This window comes from Microtus oregoni, unplaced genomic scaffold (genome assembly GCF_018167655.1).
Source record: "Microtus oregoni isolate MIOR12 unplaced genomic scaffold, Mior012 000000F_ref0000247, whole genome shotgun sequence".
NCBI classification, from domain to species: Eukaryota; Metazoa; Chordata; class Mammalia; order Rodentia; family Cricetidae; genus Microtus; species Microtus oregoni.
Window position 1 is genome coordinate 44,542,276 of NW_024543059.1, and position 27,364 is coordinate 44,569,639.

The window sequence follows — 27,364 nt, forward strand, 5'->3', positions numbered from 1 at the left end:
AAGATTTATTTTATTTATTATGAATATAGTGTTCTGTCTGCATGTGTCACTGCAGGCCAGAAGAGGGCGCCAGATCTCATTACAGATGGTCGTGAGCCACCATGTGGTTGCTGGGAATTGAACTCAGGACCTCTGGAAGAGCAGCCAGTGCTCTTAACCTCTGAGCCATCTCTCCAGCCCCAGGACTTTACTCTTAACCAAATGCCTCCGGGATTTGGTGGGTCATCATTTTATTAACCTCATTTGCAAAATGTATTGAAGGGATGGGCTGTCCTGGGACTTGAGAGACTGAGGGCGACAGTGCAGGGCCCTCTGCCAGGGTGATTGCCTCTGTCTCCTCCCTTCCCTTCCTCCTCTTCTCTCCTCTTTCTCTCTCTCTCTCTCTCTCTCTCTCTCTCTCCCTCTCTCTCGTTCTTGTTTTTTGAGACAGGGTTTCTCTGTGTAGCCTTGGCTGTGCTGGGATTAAAGGCATGTGCCACCACCTCTCTCTTTTTAAAATTTTTAAAAGTTTTATCTGTATCATCAGTGTGTGTGTTGTGTGCACTGTGTACAGGAAGTGCCAGCAGAGGGTGCCGGGTTCCCTGGAACTGGAGTTACAGATGGTTGTGAGCCACCAGGTGGGAGCTTGGACTTGAACTCTGGTTCTTTGCAAGAGCAGTAACTGCTCTTAGGCACTGAGCCTCCTCTCCAGCCCTGCTCTGTTCTCAGGTAACAGGCTGTCTTGGCATTTCCTGTGTAAACTAGTCTAGGGTTGACAGGTGGGCACCTGAACCTGGTTGGTCCGGATGACCCCAGAACTTCAAGCCAGCTCAGCAAGTGCTCTATGTTTCCAGCTGTATCCCTTCCGTTTTGTTTTTGAGAAAAGATGTCACTGTGTAACTAGGCTGTCCCAGATCCCATGGCGGTTCTGACTCAGCAGTCACATCTGACAACTACTTTTCAGTGCCAACTCAAGAGTCAGGATTCATGCCAGCGTGAGAAGCCATTTATTGTTCAGAGGCTGGGCTCCCACGTTTAGGGGGAGCCCCTCCAGTGCTTCCTCCCCCCACTGCCCCCGTGGACCCCTCAAGTGGCAGGTGGTTGAGCTGGTCGTGGAGAGAGCACATCTTCAAATGCATATAGTCCAAAGTGGCCACCTTCTCCCTGCAGTGACAGTCAGCGGGGTCAGCCCTGGGAAGGCCCAGTGGGGGCCAGGGCAGGTGGCCTCACCCTCCTCCCATGCCCTCCGCCTCAGTCCTCACTCCGGCTTCATCTTGTCCGTCAGCAGTAGGTTCTTGGCCCGAACGGCTTCGTCTTGGGCCAGCCGAAGGGTGAAGCTCAGGGCCTCTGCCCTGACTTGTTTGGCCAAGGCCTGGTGCTCCAGCTCCTGGGGAGAGGAGTGTAGGCGCGGCTGGGCTTGCTGGACTGGGCTGGGGGTGGAGGGGGAGCTGGGTCGCGGAGGGTAAGGGGTAGAGTCCCATGGAGCCCACACACCACCCAAAGTAACCCATAAGGCCTTGAGCTTGGGGATAACCCTGGTATCCCATAATTCGCCTGTCTCCCCAGCTGCATCTCACAGGAAGCCCGTGAGTGTCCTGGATGTTCTCGATGCACTGGCCTGTGTCTCAGCAAGCTGAGTCACCACTCAAGTACTGTGCCCCTAATGCCTAGGAACTGCCCCATACTGTGTGTATCCCGGATGGCATGGTGCCCTTCCACATCCCATAATTCTTAAGTTCCTCTGTCACAAGAATGGTCCCTAGCATTACAGTGCTCCATATCCCACAGTTCACCACGCCCTGTGAGTGTCTGGATTAGGGCTGCAGCTCTCCTTACAATTTGTATCCCGTCATCCCCTAGGCCGGCATCCCATCGTGCACTGACCTCTGTATCTACGATGCGCCAGGCCATGACCTCATGCATCCCTACAACTACTCTCTCTAATGTATATCCCACAGGCCAATACGCGCTCGCTCTCTATGTCCCACAATGCACCAGACCTCAAGCTCTAACAGCTAGAAAGCTGTGACTTGTGGAAGTGGGTCCCTCTGTGTCCAGGGACCTCCCCGAAGGGCCACAGAAAATCAGGCCCATGATTCAGAGCTACAGAGAGGAATCTGCTCCCCGTGCACTCCCAGCCCAGTGCATTAGTATGCTTCGGGCAGAACCTGTCACCGTAGGCGGCAGAATGACTGAGCATCTGTTCCTGCCGGAGGCCAGCAGGGCTCCTGAGCAGGGCTGCCCACACCCTGCTAAACACAAAAGTAACTTGTGTCATGGCAACCCATGGTTTCTGGTACCAGAATCTTCTTGTGTAGCCTCTGGCAGCTGGGGCAGGCAGGAGCCAGGCCTTTTTGCTTCACCTCATCCACAAGCGGGGCCAGCGCACGTTCCAGAAGCTGCCGCAGGGACTCTGTGGACAACTGCTGCCCCTGGCTGTGAAGGGGGAGTCAGTGATGGGTGATGCCCTGGTTACGCTGCATCAGCTCTTTCCTTTTGCTTTTGTGTTTGTTGAGACAACGTCTTTTTTACATAGCTCTGGCTATCCTGGAACTCACTATAGAGACCCATCTAGCCTCGAACTCACAGATCTGCCTACCTCTACCTCCCGAGTGCTGGGATTAAAGACATGTGCCACCACTGCTTGGCTGGTGGTTCTCGCCTTTAAGCTCAGTACTTGGGAGACAGAGGCAGGCGGATCTCTGCTTGAGGCCAGCCTGGTCACCAGAGAAACCCCCTGTCTCAAAAAAACAACAAAAAGTCATAAACCACCAAGTCTGGCCTTGTTTCTTTAGGCACCTTGCGTAACCTGCCAGACGTCGGCAGTGCACAGTTACACGTGACTGGAAACCCACTTCCTGCTCTCCACAGCACATGGAGGTCTCACTTAGTGTGTGCATGAATGGGGTCAAAAGTCAATGAGTGTCTTCCTCAATCGATCTCCACCTTTATTTTATTATTTTAATCTATGCATGTGTAGGTATGCGTATGTGCCGGGAGAGGCCAGTGGAACCGGATTCCTTCAGATAGAGTTACAGGTGATTTTGAGTGTCCTTCTGTGGGTCCTCTGAAAGAGCAATGTGGGCTCTTAATCTTCTAAGTCATCTCTCCAGTCCCTTACTTTGTGTGCCTGCATGCCCCATGTGTACAGACAGGGGCCAGAAGAGGGTGCTGCATTTCCTGGAACTGGAGATGCTGGGAGCCACCATGTGGGAACTGGGAATGTCACCTGGGTCCTCTGGAAGAGCAGTCAGTGCTCTTAACCCCTGGGGCCATCTCTCCAGCCCCTCCAGAGAATGTGGGCATGCGGGTGTGGAGGGCAGAGGACAGCCAGCGTGGGTGGGTGGGTGGGCACGCGGGTGTGGAGGACGGAGGACAGCCAGCGTAGGTAGGTGGGCACGCGGGTGTGGAGGACGGAGGACAGCCAGCGTGGGTGGGTGGGCACGCGGGTGTGGAGGACGGAGGACAGCCAGCGTGGGTAGGTGGGCACGCGGGTGTGGAGGGCGGATGACAGCCAGTGTGGGTGGGTGGGCATGCGGGTGTGGAGGACGGAGGACAGCCAGCGTGAGTGGGTGGGTGGGCATGCGGGTATGGAGAGGACAGCCAGCGTGGGTGGGTGGGTGGGCATGCGGGTGTGGAGGGCAGAGGACAGCCAGTGTGGGTGGGTGGGTGGGTGGGCATGCGGGTGTGGAGGACGGAGGACAGCCATCGTGGGTGGGTGGGCACGCGGGTGTGGAGGGCAGAAGACAGCGTGGGTGGGCATGCGGGTGTGGAGGATGGAGGACAGCCAGCGTGGGTGGGTGGGTGGGCACGCGGGTGTGGAGGACGGATGACAGCCAGCGTGGGTGGGTGGGCACGCGGGTGTGGAGGGCAGAGGACAGCCAGCGTGGGTGGGTGGGCATGTGGGTGTGGAGGGCAGAGGACAGCCAGCGTGGGTGGGTGGGTGGACACGCGGGTGTGGAGGGCAGAGGAGAGCCAGCGTGGGTGGGCGGGTGGGCGGGCACGCGGGTGTGGAGGGCAGAGGACAGCCAGCGTGGGTGGGTGGGTGGGCATGCGGGTGTGGAGGGCAGAGGACAGCCAGCGTGGGTGGGTGGGTGGGCACGCGGGTGTGGAGGGCAGAGGACAGCCAGCGTGGGTGGGTGGGCACGCGGGTGTGGAGGGCAGAGGACAGTCTGCGTGGGTGGGTGGGCACGCGGGTGTGGAGGGCAGAGGACAGTCAGCGTGGGTGGGTGGGCACGTGGGTGTGGAGGACGGAGGACAGCCAGCGTGGGTGGGTGGGCATGCGGGTGTGGAGGGCAGAGGACAGCCAGCGTGAGTGGTTCTCCTCCTTCCACAGGGGCAGAGGTGTGGCTGTCAGAGCACACACTTTATCCTCTCTGCCACCTCTCTGATCCCATTGTATTTTCGTTTTCTTTCCTTTTTTAAAAATAGAATCTATCAGGCCGGGTGGTGGTGGCGCACGCCTTTAATCCCAGCACTCGGGAGGCAGAGGCAGGCGGATCTCTGGGAGTTCGAGGCCAGCCTGGTCTACAAGCTAGTTCCAGGACGGGCACCAAAGCTACAGAGAAACCCTGTCTCGAAAAACCAACAACAACAAAAAAATAGAATCTATCTATGTAGCCCTGGTTGGCCTGGAATTTGCTATGTATCCAGGGCTGGTCTCATATACACCACAATCCACCTGTCTCTGAGTCCAAGTGATGGGATTAAAGGCACGCATAGCCATATCCAGCCCTGCCTATTCTATTTTTTTTAAGATTTATTTGTTTATGTAAATGGCTGTTTTGTCTACAAGTAGGTTTGCACATCAGAAGAGGGCATCAGATTCCACGGGACTACAATTACAGATAGTTGTGACCTACCACATGGGTGTTGGGGATTGAGTCATTAAGAGCAGCCAGTGTTCTTAACGGCCTTCTAGCTCTCAACCTTATTTATTTGTTTGTTTTCTGCCTTATTTTTAAAGACAGAGTCTCCGACCCTGGAGTTCCTAGATTCAGCTCGACTGGCTGGTACAGGCAAACACTTTTCTGACTGAGTTCTCTCTCGTGTCCCTGGTATTATGTTGCAGGTCACTGAGAGCCCACCCTCATGACACGCTAACCTTCCAATAATGTGCTGGAAGTGCACAGGATTTTCACTTTCCACAGAAGCCAATTCTTAGCATGTGGGAAGGGTAGAAAAGTTGTTCCCACAATGCAATAGAATTCTCACTCTGCAACCCACAGAGATACATCTCACAATGGCAATGTGTGACCCACGATGAGGGCTTTACCCCTCCCCATACCTGGCACAGCGGGCACAGAGGCCTTGGGTAGACCGATCCAAGTTCAAGACATGGTCAGCTCCCCTTCGGGAGTTCTGAAGTTGCCGCCCCAGCTCCTCCAGAATTGGCTTCACTGGTCCCAGAACCTCTAGTTCGCTCCTCAGTGAAGCCATAGACGCGGCTGATCTCTCCACCCTGAGATGGGAGAGCAAGCAATGTGGGTAGCTTGCAATGTCCAATATTAGCCCGGATCCCGAGAGGCTGCCTTTTGATACTATAAGACCTGCCTGTCCTCTACTCCAGTGGGGTCCTCCGTCTCCTCTAGGAGTAGGAGCTAGGGCTTCTGCTAGGCAAATGGACTACTGCCGAATCATGCTCTCATTCCTTACTGGTGGATCACAAGCAGGGACTCTACCCCAAAGCCATGCCCTTAATCCATAGCAGGGGTATTTTAGGCAGAGGTTCTACCACTGAATCACACTTCCAAACCCTCACTGGGGATTCTAGGCAGGTTCTACCTCTTGGTATGGGTCACTTAGCCCCAGCAGACTGGTCAATCCTTAGGTTGGTTCCACTTTCCCATGGACCCCCCCCCCCATGTCCCCTCCAACACCTGCTGAGCCCTTACATGGTGCACAGCTCATCTGCCCGTCCTCGCAGCTCCTGCAAGCCCCGCGCAGACTGTGCCTGCTCCCGCTGTGCCCGTTCCCACTGGCCCAGAAAGCCATCCAGCCGGCCACCTAGGCCACCCAGCAACCGCAGGGCTTCCTGCACTGCCCCCTCCTCCTGATGCCACCGGGCTGCCAGTGAGGACACCTCCCTCCTGCGGGAATCAGAGAGGGAGAAAAGAGGGGTATAGATCTGACCAGGCATGCCCCCAGCGACTTCACCCCAAACAGATCACCCAGTTATTCCCTTCCTTCCTTCCTTCCTTCCTTCCTTTTCTTCTTCTTCTTCTTCTTCTTCTTCTTCTTCTTCTTCTTCTTCTTCTTTTTTCTTTCTTTTTTTTTAGACAGGGTTTCTCCGAATAGCCCTAGTTGTTCTAGAACTTGCTTTGTAAATCAGGCTGGCCTTGCAATCAAAGAGATCCACCTGTTCTGCCTCCCAAGTGCTGGGACTTTTTTATTCTTTTTGAGACATGGTTTCTCTACGCAGTCCTGGTTGTTCTGAACTCTACGTAGACCAGGCTGGCATGGAACTCACATAGATCCTCCAGCCTCTTCCTCCCCGTGCTGGGACTAAAGGTGTGCGCCACTATGCTCCGTCGTTTTCTTTTCTATGTGTGTGCTAGGTTAGCCCTGTATCACTGATGCCATCACCCAAATCCTCTTCTAGGTTCTGTTGCTGTCCTCACTCGCCTAGCTCCTCTAAGCCGCACCCACTTCAGCCTCCAAGTCCCTCCCATATCAAGCTTTTCCAATCCTCCCTCACCTACCGCAACTCCTCCGATCCACGTTGTCCCTCCCGCTCTCATCCAAACCCCAACCTCCACGTTCCACGGAGGTCCCACCCTTTGTTTAACCTGAGGCCTGGTCCACCCACCTCCTTCAGCCCCCGCCCACCTCAGCTCCTCCAGGCCGGTGGACACCTTCTGCAACTGCTGCTCTGGCAGCGAATGTCCCTCCGCTGCCCGGAGTGCCATGCCCCAGCTACTAGAGGTCGGGCCTCGCTGCCGCGGGGGTTCCTCGGGGCTGCCAGGCGGGCCGGAGCACCCCTGACTTGGAGTGGCAGAGCTTAGGCCACGCCGGGAGAGGCCGGCCTCCAGCTTTTGCTCCAACTCCTGCAGCTCGGCTTCTTGCCTCCGCGGCGTCTCATCCTGCAGTTGCTGCTGGAGGTACCTTAGCTTCTCCTGGGCAGGAGAGGACAATGAGTCAGGGTGTCCGGCACCTTGTCACCCTTAGTCAGCTGCACCCCAGGGATTCACAAGACTGCAAAGTAGTGTGGGAAGAGGAAACTGGGAAGCACGCTTGCCGTCTAACTGGCCTCATTGCTGCCATTACGGGAGAGACAGTTTACTCTAAACCCTAAGACTGCAACCAGCCTACCCCCATCTTCTGCTCTACCTGTCAAAAATCAGCCCTTCGAGACCACAGCAGGCTTTCTCGGCGTTTTGTTGGGCAGTAAGCTGGCACGTTTCATCCTAGAGCCCACCCACCAGGGGCTTCATGCTCCACGCTTACTTAACTTCCTGAGGCTCCACTCTGGTCCCTCCCACCAACCCCTCTTTGGCTCCTCCTGTGGGTCCTCCAGTCCACCTCCAAGCTCCACAATCAGGTCCAAGCCGCCTCAGCTCCGGCAGCTCTGGACTCCTGTCCCGGCCCTCCCCAGCTCCACTAACCCCCATCCCTAGGCTCCACCCAAACTTTTTCCTAGTTTGGGACCCCCTCCTCACAGCCCTCTTACCTCCAGCAAGGCAGAGTTCTGCTTCAGGACGTTGGTTTTGATTTCAGCGTCTTCCACTGAGCGGGTCACCTTGCGGCAGTTCTCCTGGGTCAGGACATCAGGGCGGGGGCCCTACCTTCCCATTCCGGTTCTGCCCCCACCTTCAGCCTCGCTGTTTGCATAGCAGCTGCCCCACGTGGGATGCAACTCCTTCCCAGCCCCTCTTCCTCCCTAGCCAACCTGTGCTAACCCTTCCTGTCCTGGCCTAACCCTTCCACCATCCCACTACTCCTGCGCTCCTTTTGTCTTAAGTTTTAAGATTTAAAAGATTAAAAAAAAATATTTCTTGAGCGGGGCAATAGTGGTGTATGTCTTTAATCCCAGCACTCTGGAAGCAGGGGCAGGTGGATCTCTGAGTTCAAGGCCAGCCTGGTCTACAGAGTGAGTTCCAGGACAGCTAGGGTTACACAGAAAAGCCCTGTCTCAAAAATAACAAGAAAAAGCCGGGCGGTGGTGGCGCACGCCTTTAATCCCAGCACTCGGGAGGCAGAGGTAGGCGGATCTCTGTGAGTTCGAGACCAGCCTGGTCTACAGTGCTAGTTCCAGGAGAGGCTCCAAAGCTACAGAGAAACCCTGTCTCGAAAAACCAAAAAAAAAAAAAAAATAACAAGAAAAAAAAAAAAAGAAAATTCTTGTGTTCTTCCCGTGTATGCGTTTTGTCTTCATGTATGTATGTGCATATGTGTGTGTCCAACATGCATGCAGTGCCCATGGAAACCAAAAGAGCACTGAGAAGATCTCACTTACCGCTGGCCTCCAAGTCCTTATGTAGCTGGAAAGAGTCTTGGCTTCCTGAGTCCTAGAGCCCAGCTTCCGAATGCAGTTATAGGTGTGTACCACATTCAGTTTAATGGCATGCCAGGATTGAACCTGGGCCTTCCTGCATGCTAAGCGAGCGCTCTACCGCCTGAGCCACACCCGGAGCCCCCACGGTCCCTTGCTCCCTTCCTCCTCTCTTTCCCCAAGCCCAATCCTCCTACAGCCGCTCACCTTCAACTGACTGCAGTAACCCTCCAACTCTTCTGCCTCCTGCCGCCGCCGCTCCAGATTCTCACTGAGCACAGAGCACTCGCTCTTGACCATGGAAGGGAGGCAGTGGGGGAAGGTTATAGGGGGAGCAGGGGCTTATCCTCCGCGGGGCTGGGCATGCACTAAGGGGAAAGAAGGCTCCAAGGCGGGAACTTAGCACTGGAGGAAGAGGCCACACAGGGGTGCGGGGTGGTGGGGTACAGGGATTCTCCAGCCTCACACCTGCAGGGTCTGAATGTGCTGATTAACCCTTGTAGTCTTTTCCTTCAAGCTGGTGATGGAGTCTTTGGCACGCACCAATCCACTGTTGACCCCACTCTGGAAAAGAGTGGGAGACATATAGTCCAATACCAAGAAAACAGCTTGGTTTTGCTCTGGAAGGGTATGTGGCTTTGGTAAAGGATGACACCCTTGGACTTAGTTTCCTTGTGTGGGAAAGCCAGAGTCAGACTGATATTCTTTTTTTTTAAATATATATTTATTTATTAATTTATTATGTATACAATATTCTGTCTGTGTGTATGCCTGCAGGCCATTAGAGGGCACCAGATCTCGTTACAGATGGTTGTGAGCCACCATGTGGTTGCTGGGAATTGAACTCAGGACCTTTGGAAGAGCAGGCAATGCTCTTAACCGCTGAGCCATCTCTCCAGCCCCAGACTGATATTCTTGACTGTGCTCAAGGAAAGTACAACGGGAAGACAGTTGAAAAACCTTGAGGCAAATGCCTGAATCTCCCTGTTGGGGATGGGGTATAACTCAGTGGTGGAGCCTCTGCTAGAATCCCCCAGTGAGGGGCTGGGGTGTGACTCAGTGGTAGAGCCCTGCCTAGAATCCCCCAGTGAGGGGCTGGGGTGTGGCTCAGTGGTAGAGCCCTGCCTAGAATCCCCCAGTGAGGGGCTGGGGTGTGACTCAGTGGTAGAGCCCTGCCTAGAATCCCCCAGTGAGGGGCTGGGGTGTGACTCAGTGGTAGAGTACTTGCCCAGCATGCACAAGATCTTGGGTTCCAGCCACAAATATGTATCCATAAAAGCCCTCCTCCTTTCTCTTTACTCTCTGGAGTAAAATCAACATCTTGGACCATCACACAGACACTGAGATTTGTTTCCCAAGTATGCGTCTTCAGCCTCCTCAGCACCTCTATCTAGTCAGCATGCTTCATTCTTTTTTGTTTTGTTTTTGAGACAGGGTCTCACTATGTAGCTCTGGCTGTCCTGGAGATGTCCCTGCCTCAGCTTCCTATTTATTGGGATAACCGGCAAGAGCACTGTGCCCAGCTGTCTCCACTTTGAAGACAGTCTCAACTGGGCAGGGATGGCTCACACCTTTAATTCCAGTTCTTGGGAGGCAGGTGTATCTCTGAGTTCAAAGCCAGCCTGTTCTAGAGAGAGAGTTCCAGCACAGTCAGAACAGTTACATAGAGAAACCTGGAGTAGGTGGGCCTTCTATGTGTTACTTTCATTGGTTAATAAAGAAACTGCCTTGGCTTTTTGATAGGGCAGAATTCAGATAGGTGGAGTAGACAGAACAGAATGTTGGGAGAAAGAAAGCAGAGTCAGGCAGATGCCATGAAGCTCTGACCCAGGATGGACATAGATTAGGATCTTCCTGGTAAGCCATCACCTCATGGTGCTACACAGAATAATAGAAATGAGTTAATCAAGATGTGAGAATTAGCCAATAAGAGGCTGGAACTAATGGGCCAGGCAGTGTTTAAATGAATACAGTTTCTGTGTAATTATTTTGGGTAAAGCTAGCCAGTAGCCGGGAGCCAGGCGGCAAGTAGCATTTCACTGCTCCTTTTATAACAGAACCACTGTCTGAAAAATAAATAATAAATAAAACAAAAGATTATCAGCAAAATGGCAGTGAATGAATTCTAAAATCCCACACTTCCATAAGCAGACTAACAAAGCAGAAACACTCTGAGGCGCTCTTCTGCTCTCTAGAAACTGAGGATACAATGGGCCAGGTATGGCCACACACTTCTGTTATCCTGGCACTTGGGAGGTGATGCTCTGGGGAATGCTGGCTGCCATGTCAACGACATTTCCCTATGGAGAAGAAGGCCGTGTGACCAGGAGGGGAGCCTAGGTCTCTAGCCAAAGGTCAGAAAGGAGTGAAGCACCCACAGGGTGCAATGTCTTGGTAGGGCCATCTGATGAACAAAGCTGTAAGCACAATGCTGACTTCCTCCCATCAGAGGACCATAGTGTGGTGTTTTATTCTTTATTTTTTTGGGGGGGGGCACCACCCAGATCCCAAATAAATCACACATGGAGGCTTATTCTGTTATGAATGCCCAGCCTTAATTTGGCTTGCTTTTTGCCAGCTTTTCTTATCTTAAATTATCCTGACTACCTTTTGCCTCTGGGCCTTTATCTTTCTTAATTCTGTATATCTTACTTTCCTTCTTACTGTGTAGCTGACTGGGTGATTGGGTCCCTGATGTCCCCCTCTTTTTCTCTTGTTCTCCTAGTTCTTTCTCCTCCCGGATTCCTCCTATTTATACTCTGCCTGCTATACCTGCCTGATGTGGGTGGGATTCCCCTCGGTATGCTGTGATTGCCATTGATTAATAAAGAATCTGTTTCAGCCAGTGGCTTAGCAGGACAGAGCTAGGTGGGGAAAACTACACTGAATGCTGGGAAAAAGAAGGCAGAGTCAGGAGAAGTCATGTAGCTGGAGACAGATGTCAGAACTTTACCCAGTAAGTAAGCCACAGCCTTGTGGTGATACACAGATTAATAGAAATGGGTTAAATTAAGATGTAAGAGTTAGTCAATAAGAAGCTAGAGCTAATGGGCCAAGCAGTGTTTTAATTAATTAATACAGTTCCTGTGTGGTTATTTTGAAAGTCTGGGTAGCTGAGACCGCACAAGTGGCGCCCTACAACAAATTGGTGCCAACGTGGCCAACTAAAATCCACTTAAAACCCAAGAGGGCTTTGAGAGGAATTCCGGACACTAAAAACCAAGGTTTAGTTGCATTGTTATTTTCAGAAGGGCTTTGCTTGCTGGCAGCATGCTGCAGCTCCCTTAAGAGAGGTTTTCCTGATTCAGCAGTAACAGAAAAATAAAAAAACGTGTGGTTTCCAAACAGCAGCTTTCTGGGCCGTGCTGCCAGCACTGACTCTAGCTCTTTCAGGAGGCCGAGCACCTGAGCAGGGTGTGTAAGCAGTGGGTTATAATCTACTTAACGATGCGACATAGACCCGCTGCATACCTAGAACTGGGACAGTGTGCTTGGCTCTCAGAGGCAGCAAATAGGTCACTGCCATGTCAGAATGGACAGAGTCAACAGGCAAAGCATCCTTAGTACTAGCCAAGCCATTTAACATTTTAAGAAGTGATTCTGGTCATAAAAGGATTACAGATGTACAATAAAAATAAATTCAGATGAAAAAGACCTCTAAATGGGGCACAGTGTTGGATAAATGTATGAAAGCTTGGGAGAGAGAAGAAAGAGTATAGAGAGTTATAAAAAGAGGTAAATTGAAGCCTGGCGGTGGTGGCGCACACCTTTAATCCCAGCACTCGGGAGGCAGAAGCAGGCGATCTCTGCGTGTTCAAGGCCAGCCTAGTCTACAAGAGGTAGTTCCAGGACAAGCTCCAAAGCTACAGAGAAATCCTGTCTTGAAAAAAAAAATTAAAAAAAAGAGGTAAATTGTTTTTAAAAAAAATAAAGCAAAGTCTTTAAAGAGACAGAGTAAATCTGCAGAAAAAGTAATAGAGTAAGAAAAATAAGTCGTGTAAAAATGGAAAATACACAGAGTCTGGATTATGTATATTATTGTGTGTTTTTTTTAATTTTTTGTCTGTGAATGAGCTAAGTACAGAGAGACATTTCATTGTACAGACTATTAAACTAAATCAGCATATATACTCTAAAGATATCTTGGTTTCAAAATTTGGGTCTCAGGATATGTTGCTTTGGAAAAGAGGTTCTTCTTTTGTTTCCACAGAGGATAAGAACCTGTGGATTTCTTCCAGACTAATGTGGTTTGATGGACTAAGAGCCGCCAAAAGGTTGCAGTGAACACCCCCAAAGATTACTTTGCCCAAAAAAAGTAGAAAGCAGTTTGGAAAGAACTATGCCCAAATTCCTAAATATGGTTTATAAATGTTTGTTTACCTTTAAAGGGGGATATGCTATAGAGATTTGCATTGGTAAAGATCTTGGTTAATTGATACAAATTTAAGGTAGTTTTTTTTGTTTTTGTTTTTGTTTTTCGAGACAGGGTTTCTCTGTGGCTTTGGAGCCTGTCCTGGAACTAGCTCTGTAGACCAGGCTGGTCTCAAACTCACAGAGATCCGCCTGCCTCTGCCTCCCGAGTGCTGGGATTAAAGGCGTGCGCCACCATCGCCCAGCTTAAGGTAGTTTTTTTATATGTATATTTTTGCTCTTGATTAAGGTATTGTGTTTGTGCAGCTCAGTTAAAAATGTAATGTATAGCCAGGCGGTGGTGACACAAGCCTTTAATCCGAGCACTCAGGAGGCAGAGGCAGGCGGATCTTTGTGAGTTTGAGGCCAGCCTGGTCTATAAGAGCTAGTTCAAGTAGCAGCTCCAAAAACTCCAGAGAAACCCTGTCTCAAAAAACTAAAACCAAAAAATGTAATGTATAATTAAGAAATATAGATTAATAGATAATCATTTATAACAGTTAAGCTTGTAATCATGTTAGATTTTCTAGGTGTACAGAGATGTATTTCAGTTGGACAGGCATTCTTTAAATCTTTCAAAGACTACAGAATATGGCATTTAAAATATTTAAGAACTTAGGACTTTTCATGGCAATGAGACACATCTGCTCCTGGCAGCTCCAATAAATTCAAGAAGAAAATGGGCACTGAAGAGGCTCCTCATGGAGTTTGTTAGCCATTTGGGCAAGAAACTGCTCTTGCCTGGACTGCTTGATGTTTGCTGTATAAACTGGACATGCAGGACCCACAGAAGTGTAGTAATAGGAGCGGCGGGGCTGCATCCCCAGCACCCTGGCCGCCTGGCTAGCTTATGCCTCGAAATAATTACACGGACACTGTATTCTTTTAAACACTGCTTGGCCCATTAACTCTAGCCCTTACAGGCTAATTCTCATATCCCAATCAACCCATCTCTAATAATCTGTGTAGCATCAGTCTTACCAGGAAAGATTCAGCATGTCTGACCTGGCAGCTTGCTTCATCATGTGCATCTGCCTGGGAGAGGGGAGCATGGCATCTCTGCTCCAGTGAGCAGAGCTGTCCAGTCTGAGCTCACTTCCTCTTCCTCCCAGCATTCTGTTCTGTTTACTCCACCCACCTATGTTTTAACCTATGAGGCCAAGCAGTTTCTTTATTATAATTAACCAATGACCTTCCTCCATCATTTCCCCTTTTTCTGTTTAACCAAAAAAAAAGGAAGGCTTTAACTTTAACATAGCAAAATTACATATAACAAAACAGTTATCAAGTAAAAATTATAATATTTACATCTATTTTATCTTTATCATAACTAAAGAAAACTATAACTATAACTAACTATTCTTCAACTCCATCAAAGACTCCAGAAAGATACAATATTACCTAAGCAAACAAGAAATAAGCAACTTTCAAACTCTAGAAATGACAGAGACATTTGCTGCCTGGACAGTCACCCAAAGTTCCTCTATACCGTTGGGACATCCATCTTCGGCCTACAGGCCCATGGTATCCAGAGACATTTCCATGAAGCAGGACATTTCAAAGTCAGTTCAGTCACTATCTGTTGTGTCCTGAAGAATGTCTTGCAGACTCTTTCATGAATCAGGAACCCCGAAAGATCATCTCACCTTTAGGCAAGTTCAGTAGTCCTCTCTCTGCGGGTTCTCTGTGTCCAGTTTATGCAATAGTCCAGGCAAGAGCAGTTTTTTGCCCAAATGACTATCAAACTCCATAAGGTGCCTCTTCGATGCCCATCTTCCTCCTGAAGTAGATTGGTGCTGCCAGGAGCAGACGTGTCTCATTGTCATGAAAAACCCTAAGTTATTAAAACATTTAAAATGCCATATTCTATAATCTTTGAAAGATACGAAGAATGCCTATCTAAAATATATCTATGTACATCTAGAAAATCTAACATGACTACAAGCTTGACTATTATTGATTATCCATTAACAACCTATATACATTACATTTTTAAGTGAACTACACAATCACAATACCTTAATCAAGATTAGAAACACATATACATTTAACAAAATTGACCTTAAATTTAAATCACTAAAGCAAAATCCATATCAATGCAAATTATTCATATCTACACAGAAGAATGACTGTGAACTTGCCTAAAGGTGAGATGTCCTTCAGGGTTTCTGCTTCATGAAAGAGTCTGCTAGACATTCTGCATGACACAGAAAAAAGTGACTGACAAAGTGCCAGTATAGGTGGCACAGTCTTTGAAATTTCCTGCTTCATAGAGAGTCTGTCAGATACTATGGGACTATAGGCTGAAGACAGATGTCCCAATGGTACAGAAGAACTTTAGGAGACTATCCAGGCAGTGAAATGTCTCTAGAGTTTTGGAAGTTGCTTACAAAGTACTTCCTGTTTACTTGGGTAATATTATATCCTTCTGGAGCCTTTGATGAAAATGAAGAATTTAATTATAGTTATAGTTTTCCTTAGTTATAATAAAAGATAAAGTAGATATAAATGTTGTAACTAATTCTTGACACCTGTCTTGTTATATGTACTTTTACTATGTTAAAGTTATTTAAACAGAAAAGGGGAGATGATGTGGGATTCCCCTCTGTATGCTGTAAATATTATTGCTTAATAAAGAATTGATTTTGACTAATGGCTTAGCAGAACAAAGCTAGGTAGGGAAAACTAAACTGAATGCTGGGAAAAAGAAGGCAGAGTCAGGAGAAGCCATGTAGCTCTGCCAGAGACAGATGCAGGAACTTTACCTGATAAGAGCCACAGCCTTGTGGCGATACACAGATTAATAGAAATGGATCTGTGTGAGTTCGAGGCCAGCCTGGTCAACAAGAGCTAGTTCCAGGGGCTGGAGAGATGGCTCAGAGGTTAAGAGCTCTGGCTGCTCTTCCAGAGGTCCTGAGTTCAATTCCCAGCAACCACATGGTGGCTCACAACCATCTATGATTAGATCTGGCGCCCTCTTCTGATGTGCAGGCACAACATTATAAAGAATTCTTTTTAAAAAGTATGGACAAGCCCTCTTCCGACACTTTCCTCCTCTCCCGGCCTGCCTCTGGACCTGCGACCCAAGAAAACTAGAGCCATGCGCCGGCGGCTCACCAAGCACGAGGAGAAGCTCAAGACAAAGAAGCAGCAGCGGAAGGAGAGGCTGTACCCGCTACGCAAGTATGCGGTCAAGGCCTAATGGAAGGGCAATAAAGTGCAAGACTGGCAAAAAAAAAAAAAGTATGGACAAGGAGTCAGATGTCCTGCAGTCTCTCAGGGTGGGCCAGAGCTTGACGTAAAAAGGCAGAGCTACTGGCTGCTGTCCAGGCCATGCAACCAGCATGACATGTCTGTGCCATGCACTGAGCCGAGCAGCGTGGCAGCTAGGCAGCTAATATAGCAGTTTAAGATTTGTTTCATGTGGTCACAGAAGCCAGGTTCAGACACAGAAAACCTCTAAAAATGGACAGTATGTTTTTAAAAATGTACTAAGAGGGTGCTGGAGAGATGGCTCAGTGGTTAAGAGCATTGCCTGCTCTTCCAAAAGTCATGAGTTCAATTCCCGGCAACCACATGGTGGCTCACAACCATCTGTAATGAGGTCTGCTACCCTCTTCTGGTCTGCAGACATACACACAGATAGAATATTGTATACATAATAAATAAATAAATATTAAAAAAAATTTTAAAAAATGAAAATGTACTAAGAGTAGGTACATACCATGTTCATCTTTCTGGATCTGGGTTGCCTCACTCAGGATGGTTTTTTCTAGTTCTGTCCATTTGCAGGCAAAATTCAGGCTGTCATTGTTTTTTACCATGGAGTAAACTCTAATGTGTGTAACTGTGTCACATTTTCTTTATCTATTCTTCAGTTGAGGGGCATCTAGGTTCTTTCCAGGTTCTGGCTATTACAAATAGTGCTGCTATAAACATAGTTGAACAAATGTTCTTACATGATTGAGCATCCTTTGGGTATATGCCCAAGAGTGGTATTGCTGGGTTCTGAGGTAGGTTGATTCCCAATTTTATGAGAAATCGCCATACTGATTATCATATGTACTCATAAGTGGATACTAGCTGTAAAGCAAAGGACAAGAAGCCCGTAGTCTACAACCCCAGAGAAGCTAAGCAACAAGGAGAACCCTCAGAGAAACATATATAGATCCCCCTGGGAAGGGGAAATAGACAAGATCTCCTGAAAAAATGGGGAGCATGCAGGTGGAGGGAAAAGGGAAGGCGGAAGGGGAGGAGGAGGAGAGAAGGGGGGGAGAAGAACTTGAGGGAATGGAATAGTCGAGATGGAGAAAGGACAGAAATGAGAACAAGGAAACAGATATTTTGATTGAGGAAGCCATTATGGGGCTAGCAAGAAATCTGGAACTAGAGAAATTCCCAGAAATCCTCAAGGATGACCCCAGCTAAGACCCTAAGCAATAGAGGAGAGGGAGCCCGAACTGGCCTTACCCTGTAGTCAGATTGATGACTATCTTTTTTTTTTTGATTTTCGAGACAGTGTTTCTTCGTAGCTTTTGGTTCCTGTCCTGGAACTAGCTCTTCTAGACCAGGCTGGCCTCGAACTCACAGAGATTTGCCTGCCTCTGCCTCCCGAGTGCTGGGATTAAAGGCGTGTGCCACCACTGCCCGGCTGATTGATGACTATCTTAAATGCCACTATAAAACCTTCATTCAGCAACTGATGGAAACAGAGGTAGAGACCCGCAGTGGAGCACTGGGTTGAGTTCCCACAGTCCAGTCAAAGAGTGGGAGGAATGAGAATATGAGCAAAGAGGTCAAGACCATGATGGGGACACTCACTGAAACAGTCTACCTGAGCTAATGGGAGCTCACCAACTCCAGCTGGACAGGGAAGGACCAAACTAGACCCTCTGAATGTGGGTGACAGTTGTATGGCTGGGGCAGACTGTGGAGCCACTGGCAGTGGCACCAGGATTTATCACTACTGCTTGCACTGGCTTTTTGGAACCCATTCTCTTTGGATGAATACCTTGCTCAGGTATAGTAGGGAGGGCCTTTTTCCTTCCACAAAGCAATATGCCTTACCTTCTCTGAGGACTGGATGGGGGTAGGGCAGGAGCAGCTGGAGGGAATGGGAGAAGGGGAGAAAGTGGGAACTGGGGTTGATATGTATAATGGAAAAAGGTAGTTTTCTTTTTTTTTTTTTTTTTTTTTTTTTTTTTGGTTTTTCGAGACAGGGTTTCTCTGTGGTTTTGGAGCCTCTCCTGGAACTAGCTCTTGTAGACCAGGCTGGTCTCGAACTCACAGAGATCCGCCTGCCTCTGCCTCCCGAGTGCTGGGATTAAAGGCGTGCGCCACCACCGCCCGGCGGTAGTTTTCTTTTAAAAAATTTTAAAAATATAATAAAAATGTACTTAGATGCTGAAGAGAAAAAAAAGAAAATGGGTATAGATAGTCATAGAAAATAGTTTAAAAATAAAGTCTTTAAAGAGAGATTAGAGGCCATGGTGTCACACACCTTTAATCTCTGCACTCAGGAGGCAGAGGCAGGTGAATCCCTGTGAGGTGGAGGCCAGCCTGGTCTACAAGAGCTAGTTCCAGGACAGCTAGTGATGGAGGAAGGTCATCTGTCTATGTGTTACTTTCATTGGTTAATAAAGAAACTGCCATGGCCCTTTGATAGGACAGAAAATTAGATAGGCGGAGTAAACAGAACAGAATACTGGGAAGAAGACAATGAAGCAGATGCCATCGCTCTCCTCTCCAAGATGGACGCAGGTTAAGATCCTTCCCGGTAAGCCACCACCTCGTGGTGCTACACTCATTAATAGAAATGGGTTAATCAAGATGTGAGAGTTAGCCAGTAAGAGGATAGAGATAGTGGGCCAAGCAGTGTTTAAAAGAATACAGTTTCCGTGTTGTTATTTCGGGTATAAAACTAGCCTTGCGGGAGGCGGCTGGGAATGCAGCCCCGCTGTTCCTTCCACAAGCTAGGTCTGTTAGGGAAACCTGCGAGAGAGAGAGAGAGAGAGAGAGAGAGAGAGAGAGAGAGAGAGAGATTAGAGTAATATAAAAATAAAGAAGCCACATAAGGATGGGAAATACACAGGACATCTGCATCCTGTATGGTGTTGTGTTGACTTGGAATTTTTTGCATGCTGATGAGCAAATGGTAGCTGCTGAGAGACATCAGGTTATGGAATAGACTGCTGAACTAAATATCCTGTATACTTTAGAGAAGTCTTGGTTCCAGAATGGAAGTCAAAAGATGTATTGCTTCTGGGCAGTGGTGGTGCATGCGATTAATCCCAGCACTTGGGAGGCAGAGGCAGGCGGATCTCTGTGAGTTCGAGGCCAGCCTGGTCTACAAGAGCTAGTTCCAGGACAGAAATCAAAAAGCTATGGAGAAACCCTGTCTCGAAAATCCAAAAAAAAAAAAAAGTTTGTCTGTTTTCAGAAAAGAAGGACCAGACATCAATACAGACAAATAGCCCAGGTGATCCAGCCTCTCAATGCCTCTGCTGTAGTTTCTTCAAAATTCTGGATCCAGAAAAGTTTCAAAGCTGCTAGCTGAGATGAGATGGTCCAGTCTCATGCATTACTCCAGCCTGGACTTCAGATAAGCACTAAATTTTCCCATTATACAGAGACTGAACAAGTGATATAGATAGCTCTCCCAGGATTTTATCATTATGTCAATTTTCTCAGGGTCCCCTAGAGATACTGTCACCCCTAGACAACAGGAAACAGTCTAGAGAACATGATGCCCACATTTGCAAGAGGTGGGATGGATGGTGTTTGGTCATTTGATGGGTTGTGGATGTTTGTCACTGTTTAGGGGGGTTGGTTACAAGTTGTTATTGGTAATGGTCAGGAAAAAGATGAACAAAGGAGATTAGATTTGGGGATCTTGTTCTGAAAAGCAAAAAGGGGGGATATAGGATAAAAGCATGGATAATTGAATCTACTTTCAAAATGAAAAAAAAAACCTACTAGTCCCAAATGTTTTACATTGGTGTAAATTTTTATATATTGATACAAATTTAAGGTTATTTTGTTATACTGTACATATGTTTCTACTCTTGTTTAAGACACTGTACCTATGCCGCTCATTTTAAAATATGATGTAAAGTTTTAGTTCTTAAAAGCTATTTAGGATAATAAAGAAATGCAAGTTAGTACTTAGTCATCTATAACAAACTTGTGCCAGGCGGTGGTGGTGCAGGCCTTTAATCCCAGCACTTGGGAGGCAGAGGCAGGCAGATCTCTGTGAGTTTGAGGCCAGCTTGGTCTAGTGCCAAGACAGTCAGGGCTACACAGAGAAACCCTGTCTTGAAACAAACAAAAAACAAACTTGTAGTCATGTTACATATGTTTTCAAGGTTAAATAAAGATATATTTTTAATAGAAAGATGGTCCTCAAACACTTCAAAGACCTACAGAATATGGTATTTAAAATGTTTTAGTAACATAAGGCTTTTCATGACAGTGAGACATGTCTGCTCCTGGTGGTGCATGCCTTTAATCCCAGCACTCAGGAGGCAGAGGCAGGCAGATCTCTGAGTTTAAGGCCAGCCTGGTCTACAAGAGCTAGTTCCAGGACAGTCTCCAAAGTCACTGAGAAATGCTGTCTTGAAATCCAAAGAAAAGAAGAAGAAGAAGAAGAAGAAGAAGAAGAAGAAGAAGAAGAAGAAGAAAAGTTGGCTCTTGAGACAATACCCATGTTTTGCAGCCTGTGTGAGCCATGTCCTGCTCTTTCTAGTTTTATCTCTCCCATATGTCACAGTCCTGTCCTTTGTCATTTCTCAGACCTTTTTCCAGCCCTTGTCTCTTTGCACATGCTGTTCCTGGTGGCTGCAATGTCTTTCTCTGTTTTTCTGCATGGGGAATACCTTATTTCAACTTGAAGGTTCAGCCTGTGTGGTGTGGGACAATTGTCTATATTCTGTCAATTATGCTTTAAAAAATGCTGATTGGCCAGTAGCCAGGCAGGAAATATAGGCAGGACAACCAGACAGGAAGTTGATGCGGGTCAATGAGAACAGGAGAATTCTGGGGAGAAGGAACCTCCCTCTGCAGTCCTGATCCAGCCACAGAAGAAGCAGGATGTGACTACGCCACTGAAAAAGGAACTGAGCCATGTGGCTGACACAGATAAGAATGATGGGCTAATGTAAGTTATAAGAGTTAATAAGAAGCTTGAGCTAATGGGCCAATCAGTTTATGATTAATGTAGACTTCTGTGTGAATTCTTTGGGACTTAATGACTGCCGGAACTGGGCAGGACAGAAACCTCAGTCAACACCTGTGTGTTCTCTTTCCTGCATAGACACTTTGGTTATTCTTCTTTGGGGTGTCCACAGCGTCATGTACTGTCTCCACCAATGTAGGCTATCATCACACCAACCGTCTGCCGTGACTGATTCTCTAAGCTGGTTCTGCTACTTCCGAGGTGTGTGACCTTTCATATGCCGCTGAACCTCTCTGGGCTTCCATATCTTCTCAATTAGAGAAATTAGGTACTGACTGAAGGAACTGCCGCTGACAGTGTTTGGGGTAGTTGTCTGTCTGTCTGCCACACAAAGGCTGGGACATAGCGAGTGTTTGGGGTGGCTGTCTGTCTGCCATACAAAGGCTGGGACATAGAGAATGTTTGGAGTGGCTGTCTGTCTGTCTGCCACACAAAGGCTGGGACATAGCGAGTGTTTGGGGTGGCTTTCTGTCTGTCTGCCACACAAAGGCTGGGACATAGCGAGTGTTTGGGGTGGCTGTCTGTCTGTCTGCCACACAAAGGCTGGGACATAGCGAGTGTTTGGGGTGGCTTTCTGTCTGTCTGCCACACAAAGGCTGGGACATAGCGAGTGTTTGGGGTGGCTGTCTGTCTGTCTGCCACACAAAGGCTGGGACATAGCGAGTGTTTGGGGTGTCTGTCTGTCTGTCTGCCACACAAAGCCTGGGACATAGTGAGTGGACTTTCTCCTAAGGACAGCCTCTGGAGAAGGATCCAGCTTTCTGTCTTGGATTCTATTTCCCACTCCCTATGTCATTATTAGAGTGACATATATATATTCCTCACAGTGGGGACAAGTCCTCTGCCCAGAAGCCATGATTAAGTCTATAAGATTCTGCCTTACATTTTCATTTTTTTAAGACAAGTTCTCACTATTTAGAACAGAATGGCCCCCAAATCTCAGACGTCCACCTGCCTTTGCCTCCCAAGTTCTGTGATTAAAGGTGTGGCCCCTATGCCTAGCATTTATTTTCTACATTTGTTTATTTATAGCTCAGCACCTGCATGGCAGGGCCCCTGTGGCAGTCAGAGGACACTTGCAGGAGTAGGGCATGGAACTCAGGCCGTCAGACTGGGAAGCAGCCACTGAGTCACCATCACTGGCCCTTGTACAAGATTTAATGTCATCCCATCCTGGTTGCCTTCACATGATAATCTCCCCATCTCCAAGCTCAGACCCTCTGTGTCCACGCCCCAGCAAGACAGATGGAGGCTTTTGTACCCCAGATAGATCAGATCTGTCTGTGTGTATGTCTGCAGGCCAGAAGAGGGCACCAGATCTAATCATAGATGGTTGTGAGCCACCATGTGGTTGCTGGGAATTGAACTCAGGACCTCTGGAAGAGCAGCCAGAGCCATCTCTCCAGCCCCTGGAACTAGCTCTGTAGACCAGGCTGGCCTCGAACTCACACAGATCCACCTGCCTCTGCCTCCGGAGTGCTGGGATTAAAGGTGTGCGCCACCACTGCCCGGCCAGGTAACAGGTTTATAGTAATGGCAGATTTCGTTTCCATTGCTACCTTTACTTCCTTTTTTGTCACTCTCTGGATGGTATCATGCGAAGCTTATATGACTATGGGAATACCTCAGTTTACTGGTTATTAGGTTTCAGTTTTCTTCTCCAAATTCTATCATTAAAGAAGAATATGGCACTAGTTGACAGGATTAATATAATCAAAAATCAGAGGTTATCTGAACAAGTGGATACTATGATAGGCAGAATTGACTCCCTATCTAAGGGTACTAGGAAGTTGTCTGAAAGGGTTCATGCTGTTGAATTTGACGTTCAGAAGTTATCACAAAGTTTAGATAAGTTAACAGAATGTACCTCAGCTGGGCGGTGGTGGCGCACGCCTTTAATCCCAGCACTCGGGAGGCAGAGGCAGGCGGATCTCTGGGAGTTCGAGGCCAGCCTGGTCTACAGAGCTAGTTCCAGGACAGGCTCCAAAACCACAGAGAAACCCTGTCTCGAAAAACCAAAAACAAACAAACAAACAAAAAAAACAAACAAACCAGAATGTACCTCCAGGATGGGAATCTACACGATATCCAAAAAATGTTCAAAGAGGAGATGTTATCTTTAAAGGGGGAACATTAAAACCTTAGAATCATGGGTGCAGAATGAGGATCAGAAAATTGGTACTTTAGTGAAATCACTAGAAACATGTGCAGGTCAGGAGATTCGGGTGTTATGAGAGACAATGATAAAAAGATTTGAAATGATTGAGGAAATTATTGGAGCTGATGAACAGGGAAAGAAGGCACAAGGACATGATACAACGTCACCACTGGCTGTCAGAACTGGTTTACCCAGGTAAAGCCCTGTAATTTACTCTGACAAAGCATCAAGTTCTAAAGGCTTGAAGGGAGCCAAAAAACGTAGATGAACGCCAATAGGAATGCATGATCTAAAAGAAATTAAGCAAGCTGTCCTTACTTATGGCTTGCATTCCGCATTTGTTAAGGAGATGATAAAAACCTGGGCATCTAACGTCAGAGCTACCCCCATGATTTCCCTCAGTTAGTGTCAGCAGTCCTGGATGGTGGACCTTCCTTGATGTTTGGAATTTATTTCAGGGAGGAATCCAAAAATATGGAACAACAGGGAAGAGCACAAAGTCTGGAGGTTTCCCAAGATCAAATTCTTGGTGAAGGACCATATGCTGAGCCACAGGTCCAAGCTCTTTACAATGAAGAAGTATTGCCATTATGCCACAAAGCAGCGTTGAATGCTTGCGATAGAATTCAAGAATCAGGGAAAAGATTGAATCATTACCAGGGTTAGGCAGGGACAGAGAGAACCCTTTACTGACTTCTTACAAAGATTAATTAAGGCTCTACAAATAGGAGTAACAGACCCAGAAGCTAGACGAATAATTCTGATATGAACCTGAATATCTGGCTTTTGAAAATGCAAACTTAGAATGCAAAAAGATAATTAGGCCTTTAAGGTCTAGATCAGCACCTATAGATGAATGGATTCTGCATACAATGAATGTTGAGACATTTGACTGTAATGATGAATCTTGGGTAGGAGAAGCGATTTCCAAAGCAATGAGGAGACATCAAACTCCCAAATGTTTTAATTGTGGTAAAATAGGACATCTGCAAAGGGATTGCAGGCAAGGAATTTCTAGGAATAATATTTCATCTGGGAATGGCAAAAATAGGAGACCTCGGCCTTCAGGTATATGTAAAAGGTATGGCAAAGGACAACAACTGGACCATGAATGAGAATCAGCAACAGACAATCAAGGCAACCCAATACCATCTTGAAATTCCCTGAGGGGCCTCTCACAAGTCCCCAAGCCAAAAGTGGCCCAGTTGTTCCCAGTAACCGTGGAGAACATGTCACATGAGGAAAATTTTAAAAAATCCAGAACCTTCTGTGCAAGACCATAATGTTCTAAATGATGGCATAAATTTGGGGGATAAGTCAAAAATTCAAATAGGAAATAAGAAGCATATATTATGGAAAACTTCTATAAATGATCAGAGGCCAAAGCTGAGAGTGCGTATAAACGGAATTGTGTTGGCTTGATAGACACAGGAGCAGATGTGAGGATCATCACTCCAGGATTGTGGCATCCAAATTGGCCTCTTCAAGAGGGAGGTGTGTGCTGGGCGGTGGTGGCGCACGCCTTTAATCCCAGCACTCGGGAGGCAGGGGCAGGCGGATCTCTGTGAGTTCGAGGCCAGCCTGGTCTACAAGAGCTAGTTCCAGGACAGGAACCAAAAGCTACGGAGAAACCCTGTCTCGAAAAAAAAAAAAAGAGGGAGGTGTGCAATTAATAGGAATTGGAACCATATCTTGAGTTAAACAAAGCACAAGATGGGTTGACTGTATTGGGCTAGAAAGTCAAAGAGGAAAGCTGGGCCATATGTATCTGATATTGCAATAAATTTATGAGGCCATGACCTGCTACAGCAATGGAATACCCAGATTAACATTCCTGCAGTTCCAGGAACTCATAATTCTGGGAAGGATGTAATAAGGTACTATGAACAAAGGTCACCAGACTTTCAGGCTGTACAAGAACACAAAGCAACTAACAACCTTTAGAGGTACCAACAGTCCTGCCTTTAAGATGGCTAACTGAGAAGCCAAGATGGGTTAAGCAATGGCCTCTAGCTGAAGATAAATTGCAGGCTTTAGAATGATTGGTACAGGAGCAATTAGATGCTCGACATATTGAGGAGTCAACTAGCCCTTGGAATTCTCTTGTGTTTGTTGTAAAAAAGAAATCTGGTAAATGGAGAATGGTGACAGATCTAAGGGCTGTCAACAAGGTAATTCAATGTTTGGGCCCCCTACAATCTGGAATTCCTCTGCCATCCCTATAAGATGTCCTCTTATAGTTGATTTGAAAGATTGTTTCTTCACTATACCTCTACAAGAAAGGGATAGAGAAAAATTTGCCTTTACAGTGCCTACTTATAATAATTCTCAGCCTACTAGGAGGTATCAATGGACTGTCCTCCCACAGAGGGTGCTCAATAGTCCCACATTGTGCCAATAATTTGTAAGTAAGCCATTGGAAATAACATGTAAGCAATTTCCTAAGTCTATAATTTATCATTACATGGGTGACATTTTGTTATCTGATTCAAATATAGATACTTTAGAAAGAATATTTGAAGAAGTAAAGATAGTTTCACCTAAATGGGGATTATAGATTGCTCCTGAAAAAAAAATACAGAGAGGAGATTCTGTCAATTATCTAGGTTATAAAATAGGTTTACAAAAAATTAGGGCACAAAGGCACAAAATAGGAGAGATTGGTTACAGACTCTTAATGACTTTCAAAGATTGTTAGAGACATTCCCAGTCTATGACCGGCTGTTGGGATAACACCTGATCTAATAATTCATTAAAAAAAAACCTTAGAGCCGGACGGTGGTGGCGCACGCCTTTAATCCCAGCACTCGGGAGGCAGAGGCAGGCGGATCTCTGTGAGTTCGAGACCAGCCTGGTCTACAAGAGCTAGTTCCAGGACAGGCTCCAAAACCACAGAGAAACCCTGTCTCGAAAAACCAAAAAAAAAAAAAAAAAAAAAAAACCTTAGATGGTGATAAAGTTTTGAATAGTCCCAGAGAAATAACAGCTGAAACAGAAAAGGAGCTGACAATGGTTGAGGAAAAATTACAGGAGGCACATGTGGATAGAATGAATACAAATCTTAGTTGTATCCTTGTCATATTGCCTTCCAGAATTTCTCCTGTGGGAATATAATGCAGAAGGATGATATTTTAGAATGAATCTTTTTACCATGTGAACCAAGCAAAAAAAAATAAAAACTTATGTGGAAAAAGTCTCTGAGTTAATTATAAAAGGTAAGCTGAGACTTCGTCAACTAGCAGGCATAGACCCAGCAGAAATTATAGTACCTTTCACTGCTGATGAAATAAATTATGGGAAGACAATGAACCATGCAAAAGAGCTTTGCTAATTTTTTTGGAGAAATTAATAGCAACTATCCCAAAATCGATAGACTTAACCTTATAAAGAGAACTTCTTGGATTCTTCCTTGAATTGTATGTGATGTTCCATTAACTGAAGCCTGTACATTTTATACTGATGCAAATAAATCAGGGAAGGCAGATTACAAATCAGATGAATTGAGTAAGGTGAAACAAAGCCCTTATAATTCTGTCCAGAAGGCAGAATTATATGTCATTCTTATGGTACTAAAGGATTTTAAAGAACCCCTTAATATAGTTACTGATTCACAATATGCAGAAAGTTATCTTGCATATTGAAACCACTGAATTTATACCAGATGATACAGAATTGACTTCATTGTTTATCCAGGTGCAAAACATAATCAGGAATAGGCTTTGTCCGATGTACATAACACACATCCGGTCCCATACGGGTCTGCCAGGGTCTCTAGCACAAGGTAATGCAGAAATTGAGCAATTGTTGATTGGAAGCGTGTTGCAGGTCTCAGAATTTCATAAAAAACATCATGTCAATAGCAAAGGTTTAAAGAAAGAGTTTTCTATTACATAGCAACAAGCTAAGGACATTATAAAGAGATGTCCTACTTGTTCTTTCTATAATCAAACACCGTTGCCTGCAGGGGCTAATCCAAAGGGTACTCAAAGGAATAAAATCTGGCAGATGGATGTGTTCCACTTTGCAGAATTTGGGAAATTAAAATATGTACATCACACCATTGACACTTATTCAGGCTTTCAGTGGGCAACTG

General features: G+C 46.8%; 1 protein-coding gene across 2 annotated transcripts in view; it reads right to left on the minus strand.

Moving 5' to 3' along the window:
• Positions 1 to 986: 986 nt before the first annotated feature.
• Positions 987 to 27,364, minus strand: part of Tsks (testis specific serine kinase substrate) — a 33,515-nt gene continuing 7,137 nt past the window's right edge. Inside the window, exons 3-11 of one of the 2 annotated variants that reach the window (XM_041657701.1) lie at positions 8,939 to 9,034; positions 8,678 to 8,761; positions 7,649 to 7,732; positions 6,808 to 7,094; positions 5,874 to 6,068; positions 5,267 to 5,440; positions 2,280 to 2,415; positions 1,242 to 1,366; positions 987 to 1,143 (exon numbers count right to left, since the gene is read on the minus strand). In XM_041657701.1, coding sequence (XP_041513635.1) covers positions 987 to 1,143; positions 1,242 to 1,366; positions 2,280 to 2,415; positions 5,267 to 5,440; positions 5,874 to 6,068; positions 6,808 to 7,094; positions 7,649 to 7,732; positions 8,678 to 8,761; positions 8,939 to 9,034 — 1,338 coding nt within the window. Of the gene's footprint in view, positions 1,144 to 1,241; positions 1,367 to 2,279; positions 2,416 to 5,266; positions 5,441 to 5,873; positions 6,069 to 6,807; positions 7,095 to 7,648; positions 7,760 to 8,677; positions 8,762 to 8,938; positions 9,035 to 27,364 lie in introns of both variants that reach the window. The other variant, XM_041657693.1, reaches the window with a different exon arrangement.